We start from the raw sequence: 9,611 nt of genomic DNA, 5'->3' as shown, positions 1-9,611 counted from the left end.
AATTTGCCCTTTTCTAAAATTTTCCATTTCCTAAAGCTAATTTTTTATAATATATTTAAGATGGGGGAGTGACTTTATGTTTTTTCTTTTTTTTTTACATTGAGCATATAGTATTTTTATAATGTAAAGATATAAGGCTGTATTCGAAATAAATTTAAAAACAAGGGGAAGATGGAAACATAACCAGAAATTTTCCTTTGTTAGGTATTAATAGATAATTCAACCTTGGATCTAAGTTTTGTAACTCCAGATTTATGCAAAAATATTCTTTTTTTTTTTTTTGAGACTGTGTCTCACTCTGCCGCCAGGCTGGAGTACAGTGGCACGATCTTGGCTCACTGCAACCTCCTCCTCCCAGGTTCAAGTGGTCCTCCTGCCTCAGCCTCCCGAGTAGCTGGGACTACAGGCACATGCCACCACACCAAACTAATCTTTGTATTTTTAGTAGAGACGGGGTTTCACCATGCTGGCCAGGATGGTCTCCATCTCTTGACCTCATGATCTGCCCACCTCGGCTTCCCAAAATGCTGGGATTACAGGCGTGAGCCACTGCGCCTGGCCGCAAAAATATTCTTTATGTACACAGAATAATGATATTTTAAGAATCAAATTATATTTATGAGGGTATTTCTGATATGACTGGATAATATATTAGTTTCTCTTTTGTGTGTAATTTAATATGGCTATGACAATCTCCTTTTCTTTACCTGAATGTCAATGTAAGGTCCTCAGCCGGAACCTTGTTTTGTGGTTCTGGTTGTCCATTTTCTGCTTGTTTACTTGTATTCAGTTTGCTTTTCATGTCCAGAGAACACTGGTTTTCCTTTGAAAGAGAAGGAAATAAAATCAGTTATCATCTATTTAATGGTGTTAATGGGAGAGACCAAATTACAGATAATACAAAGTGATGATCCAGAAATCATATTCAATTTTGTAAAATAACCAAAGAAACTGGCAGACTAAAAGAGTGACATACATAAAAACATAACAGAATACAATCCACTTGCTCACTAACCAAGCTGGACAATAAGACAGACAATGCCTCAAGCTAACATGAAAAAAAATTTCTCAGAAAAAAACAATGACCTAGAAAGGCGGCCAGGCATGGCGGCTCACGCCTGTAATACCAGCAGTTTGGGGGGCTGAGGCAGGTGGACTGCTGAGGTCAGTTCGAGACCAGCCTGGCCAACATGGCGAAACCCCGTCTCTACTAAAAATACAAAAATCAGCTGGGCGTGGTGGCACACGCCTGTAATCCCAGCTACTCAGGAGGCTGAGGGGAAGAATCACTTGAACCCAGAAGACGGAGGTTGCAGTGAGCTGAGATTGCACCACTGCACTCCCCACCTGGGTGACAGAGTGAGACTCCCTCTCAAAAAAAGGAAAAAAAAAAAAAAAAGGCTAGGCATGGTGGCTCACACCAGTAATCCCAGCACTTTGGGAGGCTGAGGTGGGCGTATCACCCGAGGTCAGGAGTTTGAGATCAGCCTGGCCAACAAGGCGAAACCCCGTCTCTACTAAAAATATAAAAAAAATTAGCTGGGTGTGGTGGCAGGCACCTGTAATCCTGGCTACTTGGGAGGCTGAGGCAGAAGAATCACTTGAACCCAGGAGGCAGAGGTTGCAGCGAGCTGAGATCGTGCCACTGCACACCAGCCTGGGCAACAGTGCGAGACTCCGTCTCAAAAAAAAAAAAACTAAAAAAAAAAAACAAAAAAAACAAAAACAAAAACTACCCTGGTGTGGTGGCAGGCACCTGTAATCCCAGCTACTCGGGAGACTGAGGCAGGAGAATCACTGGAACATGGGAGGCAGAGGTTGCAGTGAGCTGAGGTTGGGCCACTGCCCTCCACCCTGGGTGACAGAAACTCAGTCTCAAAAAAAAAAAAAAAAAAAAAGAAAAGAAAAGAAAAGAAAACCAAAGTACAATAAATATCTTTAACATACTTACTGAAAGCAAAAAAAACCTGCATGCTCAATTTATTTGCTTAGAAAGATTATGAAAACTGGCTGGGCGTGGTGGCTCACGCCTGTAATCCCAGCACTTTGGGAGGCTGAGGCGGGCGGATCACGAGGTCAGGAGATCGAGACCATCCTGGCTAACACGGTGAAACCCCGTCTCTACTAAAAATACAAAAAATTAGCCAGGCGAGGTGGCAGGCGCCTGTAGTCCCAGCTACTTGGGGGGCTGAGGTAGGAGAATGGCGTGAACCCGGGAGGCAGAGCTTGCAATGAGCCGAGATCGCACCACTGCACTCCAGCCTGGGCGACAGAGACTCCGCCTCAAAAAAAAAAAAAAAAAAAAAAAGAAAGATTATGAAAACTAAGCAACAAAAAAAATCATATCATGCAACCTGAGGAAGCCCCTAAGATTCAAAATTTACTAAAATGAATGTCTGTGCACTATGAAGCAAATCCTAAGCATATTAATGGATATAGTTTTTCCTAAGCATACATAATGGATACAGGAAACAATGTGCAGATTGCATATCACTCATAGCAAAAATAGGTCATCATTATAAAGGCTATGAAACTAGAATGTTATTTGGTGAATACATCTTTATATAACATGTTGTCATTGCAAAATAGTAAACACCATCCTATTTGCTTCCCTAATCAGTATGCTAAACAGAAATTTAAGACTTCCATTAAGTTCTTAAATTACAGAAGCATTAAAACCTTGTTTTCCCTAAAAGTTAACGAAGAATTATAAGACAAAGAACACACCCAAACCAAGAGAATGAGGAAGGGAATGATAAAATCGGAAGGTAGCCCACCTGCATGAGAATTATTTTAAATATTAACCACTCATCAGAGTGCCTTGAAGTGATGATTCTGTACCTCTAGATAATTCTAGAGCCACATGAAAGATTTCATTTCACCTTCCCTCTCTTTCCCCACCATAACACTCACCATACTCAGTTCCCGTGTTCTCTTCCCGATTTCCCTTTCCACCTGGTGCAGTTCCAAGCTCAACTGCTCACTTGAGATCATCCCAGGCCATTTTGGAGGTGGCGGTGGTGGGGGCTGTGACTGGCCTGCCAGGGTGTTTGCCTCCCTCTGCAACACCAGCCTGTTACTAACAGCCTAGTGCATAAAGCCAAGCACACAGAAAACTCAACACACTTCACACCATGCACAGAATAACCAGGCTCAATTCCAGTCCACAGCCTTGAGTAGCTTATCACCCAGCCATTTGCAACAAAATAATGCAACTGTAAGGTGCTGTTCTCTTTGAGTACCATTCGAACAAAAAAATAACAAAATAGGGACATTTAAATTTAGTAAACAGTAATTTCATCTTATGTATAAATTGCTCCTTGTATTTTCTGATTTGAAAGAGAAGTTGGCTACGCATGGTGGCTTGTGCCTTTAATTCTAGCACTTTGGGAAGCTGAGGTGGGAGGATCACTTGAGGCCAGGAATTTGAGATCCACCTGGGCAATATATCAAGACCTCGCCTCTACAAAAAAATAAAAAAACCAAAAAATTAGCCTGGGATGGTGGTGTGGGCCCGTAGTCCTAGCTACTAGGGAGGATCACTTGAGCCCAGGAGTTTAAGATTACAGCGAGCTGCTATGATCATGCCACTGCACTCCATGCACTCCAGCCTGGGCAACAGAGTGAGACTTTGTCTCTCAAAAAAAAAAAAAAAGGAAATGGAAGAAAAACAAGTCAACTACAGATGTGCATCTTTCCCCCTCTGTTTTTAATGGTAATTTTCTCTGAAGTAAATCCTATAACTTATTTCAATGAAACCTCAGTAATGGCAAGGACTTTTAACTGTACCGAGTTAAATATGTGGCAAGTTTCTAAATAATACTGATAGTCTTTTTGGACAGAAAATGCTCCTGGAAACTTTAAAACAAAAAATCATGCATGTAGTGGGGGGAAAGCGGAGGGATAGCATTAGGAGATATATCTAATGTAAATGACGAGTTAATGGGTGCAGCACACCAACATGGCACATGTATACCACATGTAACAAACCTGCACGTTGTGCACATGTACCCTAGAACTTAAAGTCTATAAAACAAACAAACAAACAAACAAAAAACCATGCATTTGAAGATATGGAGTAATGCCTTATTGGGTTGAAGGTCTGAATCTTTAAAAAGTTAATGAACGAAAGATTGCCATAAGCAAACATGGCATTCTGTTTCTATGACAGGAATCAGCAAGACGTTCTGAATCAATGTAAATAAGCAATGGTGAAAGCAGAGAAAATCTAAGTATTACATAGATTTTTAAAATTCCTAAATCTAATTGCGTACATAGGGGCACAAGCCAGCTATATGTTCCAAAAACAATCTCCTACTGGTCTTCCTAAAAAGAAAGTCTACTAAGAAAGTCTGTCTTATAACTTTTTTTCCCCCCTAAAGTGATGGCTTACTTATTATTAAAGATTATGGTAGAAAGACAGACTAATGTTCTAACAGTACCATTTCTTCCTCCAGAAAGGACAATATATTTATCATTAGAATGTCTTCAGTTTTCCATATTCAAAGAATATGTTCCAACGTAAAGGATGATGTATAAACAAAATCTAGTCTTCCTTATGTGGCACTTAAAAGATTTTAAAAATTCCTTTTTTTTTTTTTTTTTTGAGACAGAGTCTCACTCTGTCACTCAGGCTGGAGTGCAGTGGCACCATCAGGGCTCACTGCAGCCTCAACCTCCCTGGGCTCAGGTGATCCTCCTGCCTTCAGCCTCCTGAGTAGCTGAGACTACAGGCGTGCACTACCATGCCTGGCCAATTTTTGCACTTTTTGTAGTGAAGGGATTTTGCCATGTTGCCCAGGCTGGTCTCAAACTCCTGAGCTCAAGCAATCCATCTGCTTTGGCCTCCCAAAGTGCTGGGATTACAAGCATGAACCACCATGTCCAGCCAGATTTTAAAAATTCTTTAGTTTTGTTTTTCTAAGTGTCAGGCAGCATGATGGAAAGAACACTGAATCTGGAGTATGAAGACTTGGGTTCGTGTTTCAACTTCTGAGAAACTCATATACTTCAATCAAAAAAGGAGGACAATACCACCTGCCTAAAATATCAGGGATATTCTAAGGGTCAAATAAGATAAGTGGTAGTGATTTTTAAATGGTACAGAACTATGTAAATGAAAAGTGTTATTATTCTTATTACACTGGAACTATGTTTTACTTTTTAAGTCAAAGTTCTGTTTTTTTTTTGAGACGGAGTCTCACACTGTAGCCTGGGCTGGAGTGCAATGGCGCAATCTTGGCTCACTGCAACCTCTGCTTCCTGGGTTCACACGATTCTCCTGCCTCAGCCTCCTGAGTAGCTGGGATTACAGGTGCACACCACCATGCCCAGCTAATTTTTTGTATTTTTAGTAGACATGGGGTTTCACTATGTTGGCCAGACTGTTCTCAAACTCCTGATCTTGTGATCCACTTGCCTCGGCCTCCCAAAGTGCTGGGATTACAGGGGTGAAACCCTATCTCTACTAAAAATACAAAAATTCGCTGAGTATGGTGGTGTACATCTATAACCCCAACCACTCAGGAGGCTGAGGCAGGAGAATTGCATGAACCCAGGAGATGGAGGTTGCAGTGAGTTGAGATCACGCCACCTCACTCCAGCCTGGGCAACAGAGCAATACTGTCTCAAAAAAAGAAAACCAAAACAAACAAACAAACAAACAAACAAAACCTTAAATGTGCCATCAGGGAATATAAGCTCCTGTTGGGAAATTTTACGTAATCTGTTTTCTATTTTTAGGTAGCAGAAATTTTACGTTTTCTGTTGTCCCAGAGCTAAATCCAGTATTGAATTCTTTGAAGAATGGAAACCTATACTAACTCCTAAGAAATAGACCTTAAAGTTTTTTGTTCACAGTGCCTCAAAAGTTCCTATTTAAAATCTCTGAGAACCCTTCAAAAATTGGAATAAAATGGCTCTCTAGGCTGGTACCTCTAGTCCACGTAGCTGGGTCTGCTGGCTAATCTGATGGTTCAATTGCTGCAATTCTAGTCGTAGCTGTTCTCTCTCAGCAGATGGAAGGGGTTTTCCATGACTGGCCACTTCTGACATAGATATTCTCTCCCTTTGGTTAGAAAGAAAGTGTGAATCAAATTTTAACATTTCATTTTGTTAACATATTACTGACCAGAAAAACAAAAAGAAGTTGCCTAATTTTAAAGGTTTCTACATGTTTGTTCAAGTAAAAAGAATGACTCATACCTCTCACTGAAGTGTCCCTGAGAAGGTATGTTTTGATGAGGTGAATATGGAGAAGCTCCCCAGCCACCGTGGGTTCCATATGGACTATAATCTGTAAGAGAATGATTTATTATGGTATAATTCACAGATTTGATTCTTCTTTTAAGGTATTCATAATCTGAAAGACATCAGTGTATTGCATACACAGGTATCTGGTATCTACCCTAAATGTCCAGATTTTTAAAATTCTTTAACTTTGTTTTTCTAAATATCAGGCAGCATGATGCTGGGTGCTGATATATGTTTGTTTCTTCCCCAATGAACTTTCAGTCTTTGTAGTTTTTCTTCCAAATTACTGTATAATGAGAATGTTATTCCCCCAAATAACAATTAAGCTATTTGGGGTGGGGGTGGAGTGGGGAAGAAACATTAGGAAAGCTTCACATATAGACATTTAATTTCAGTTTATATACCTAAAATTCTCTGGGTTATATTACCTTTCTTACAGGGATGATTCCATGGAAAGTTTGAAAATTACTGCCTTGCAAGATTACTAAAAACACTGATAGTAAATGGAGAGCAGGGGTAATGCTGAAAGTCAAGATTATGAACCCTTTAGGTCAGCTTACCTCTGAGATTCTTACCTGAAATGTTAATAGATTTTGTAGGAGCTCCCTGAGGTGCCATAGCCTGCATTGGACCAGCACCCTGATATATAGTTTTGGAAGTTCGTGAGATGGCACCAAACCGAGACACTGTTGGTCGGTCTCCAAATGGGATGAGGTCATCATCACTGGTTTCTGCTGCTCTTCTCTGAAGATCTAATCGCTGGTCCCTCATTCCTTTACTCTCCACATTCTGATAAAAAAGCAAAATGAGAAATTACCCCACACTCAGATCGCTCTGTAACCTAATTTTTTCTAGATCTGTAATAAGGTTAAAGAAGAGTACAGCACTCTTACTGGTAAGACTAAAATCATTAGTTACCTTTGGTTGTTTTTATGTAACATTGGTTTTTAAACCTCTGAGGTGAGGGGCGACAGGGTCTCACTCTGTGGCCCAGGCTGGAACGTAGGGGCACTCTCATGGCTCACTGCATCCTCAACCTCCTGGGCTCCAGTGATCCTCCCACCTCAGCCTCCTAGGTAGCTGGGACTACAGGCATGTACCACCACACCCAGCTAATTTTTTTTGATTATTTATAGAGATGAGGTCTCCCTATGTTGACCAGGCTGGTCTCAAACTCCTGGGCTTAAGCAATCCTCTTGCCTCAAGCTCAGCCTCCCAAAGTGCTGGGATTACAGGTATAAGCCTCTGCACCTGGCCTAAGAAATATATTTTTTAAATGTATGGGAGGCCACTGTTTTGGACTAAGCTCCCGCACTAAGCCCCAAGACACCAGATCAAAGCAGAATGTAATCACTTATGCTAGATGCCACAAAATCAAACTGAACTTGAAAATGGGCCAGTTTTCCAAAAAACAGGAGATTCACAGCAATCAATCATAAGAGGACCACTCAATTTGAACTGGTAAGTCCCTTCTGCTTTAGTCCTATAAGGAAAATAACTTTGAAACAACTAATCTGAGTTTTGTTCCTTTTCTCTGTTTAGCTCATTAGAGCATCTTTCTATTTCACAGATGAAATGCTTCCTGATTAATCAATCACTAATAAAAGCCAATTCAATCTTGAAGAAATATATATATATAATGACCTAGTATATATATATGCATACAAATATATATTTATCCCTATATAATGTTACACATATATATAGACACACAAATATATAATTTGTATGCACATTAACATTTGAGAAATACTAGGTTAGACTTCTTACACCTATTTGGGAGGTTTTCAATTACCTCTAGATTGGATTGCAACTTTTTGTTTGTTTGTTTTTGAGACAGGGTTCTGCTCTGTCACCAGGTTGGACTGCAGTGATGTGTGAGCCTCAACCTCCTGGGCTCAAGCGATCCTCCTGCCTCAGCTTCTCAAGTAGCTGGGACCGGCGTGCACCACCACACCTGGCTAATTAAAAAAATTTTGGAAGAGATGGGGTCTTGCTATGTTGCCCAGGCTGGTCTTGAACTCCTGGGCTCAAACAATCCTCCCACCTTGGCCTCCCAAAGTGCTGGGGTTACAGGTTTGAGTCACCATGCCTGGCCCAAACTTTTTAATTCTTTACTGATTTAAGAAAATGAGTTTTATTTTGCTAATACTCGTGTTACTTTAATATAATAACCCTTTCCTTTTGAAAGCCAAGTACAAGGCAAAGATTCCTGCCTAATTTCCCCTCATTTCGTTCCAATAAGAGCCTTACTACAGCCTAAAAACAATGCTTCTGTAATTCTACTGCAAAAAAAAAAAATGTATTTTGCTTTTTCTTCCTCTAAAACTCTCTATTTTTTGGGGGGGGGGGGCTGGCATATAATCGTATTTATGCTATTAGATATCACTTCACTCATTTACAGTGGTTATCAGCATCCAAATCTTTTTTTATTGCAAATATTGGTCTTTTCTTAACCACCTGGAAAAGTATTTATCTATGAAAATCTATATAATAACCTAGGAAACCTCTGTTAGAGTTAATAAGGACAAATGGGTTAAGAATAATAGTGAAGGCATACCTTTCAGCAATACCATTTCTTTTTTTTTTTTTTCTGAGATGGAGTCTCACTCTGTTGTCTAGGCTGGAGTGCAGTGGCGCAATCTCGGTTCACTGCAACCTCTGCCTCCCAGGTTCAAGCAATTCTCCTGCCTCAACCTCCCAAGTACCTGGGATTACAGGCTCCTGCTACCATGCCCAGCTAATTTTTGTGTATTTAGTAGAGATGAGGTTTCGCCATGTTGCCCAGGCTGGTCTCAAACTCCTGACCTCAACTGATCCGCCTGCCTTGGCCTCTGAAAGTGCTGGGATTATAGGTATGAGCCACAGTACCCAGCCAGCAATACCATTTCTAAGTGTAACTTTCAAACACGTGAAGACATACATAAGAATGTTTGAAGAATGTTTGTTGGAGTACCATACCTAACAGTGAAAGGTCAGAAATAGCCTAAATGTCCACCAATACAAAAAATAATCATTGTATGGTATCAGTTACACAGAATATCTCGTAAAAGCAGCTAAAATCAATAATCCTGAGCTACAGATATAAATACAGACTGGGCGTGGTGGCTCACACCTGTAATCCCAGCACTTTGGGAGACCGAGGAGGGCAGAGCACCTGAAGTCAGGAGTTCGAGACGAGCCTGACCAATATGGTGAAACTCCATCTCTACTAAAAATACAAAAAAATTAGCCGGGCATGGTGGTATGTGCCTGTAGTCCCAGCTCCTCGGGAGGCTGAGGCAGGAGAATCACTTGAACCCAGAATGCAGAGGTTGTAGTGAGCTGAGATCATGCCACTGCACTCCAGCCTGGGTACA

At 40.8% G+C, this 9,611-nt stretch overlaps 1 protein-coding gene across 13 annotated transcripts in view; it reads right to left on the bottom strand.

The window, feature by feature from the left end:
• Window positions 1–9,611, bottom strand: part of RC3H1 (ring finger and CCCH-type domains 1) — a 95,698-nt gene that overhangs the window by 9,363 nt on the left and 76,724 nt on the right. For 4 of the 13 annotated variants that reach the window (XM_055111306.2, XM_055111307.2, XM_034940979.3 and 1 more), the window contains exons 15-19: window positions 6,828–7,041; window positions 6,205–6,295; window positions 5,935–6,067; window positions 2,914–3,087; window positions 708–823 (exon numbers count right to left, since the gene is read on the bottom strand). In XM_055111306.2, the coding sequence (XP_054967281.1) occupies window positions 708–823; window positions 2,914–3,087; window positions 5,935–6,067; window positions 6,205–6,295; window positions 6,828–7,041 (728 nt within the window). Of the gene's footprint in view, window positions 1–707; window positions 824–2,913; window positions 3,088–4,910; window positions 5,286–5,554; window positions 6,068–6,204; window positions 6,296–6,827; window positions 7,042–9,611 lie in introns of those variants that run through there. The other 9 variants (XM_055111313.2, XM_055111315.2, XM_034940993.3 and 6 more) reach the window with 3 other exon arrangements.

This window comes from Pan paniscus, chromosome 1 (assembly GCF_029289425.2).
Source record: "Pan paniscus chromosome 1, NHGRI_mPanPan1-v2.0_pri, whole genome shotgun sequence".
Lineage (NCBI taxonomy): Eukaryota > Metazoa > Chordata > Mammalia > Primates > Hominidae > Pan > Pan paniscus.
This window is presented reverse-complemented; position numbering and strand designations above follow the sequence as displayed.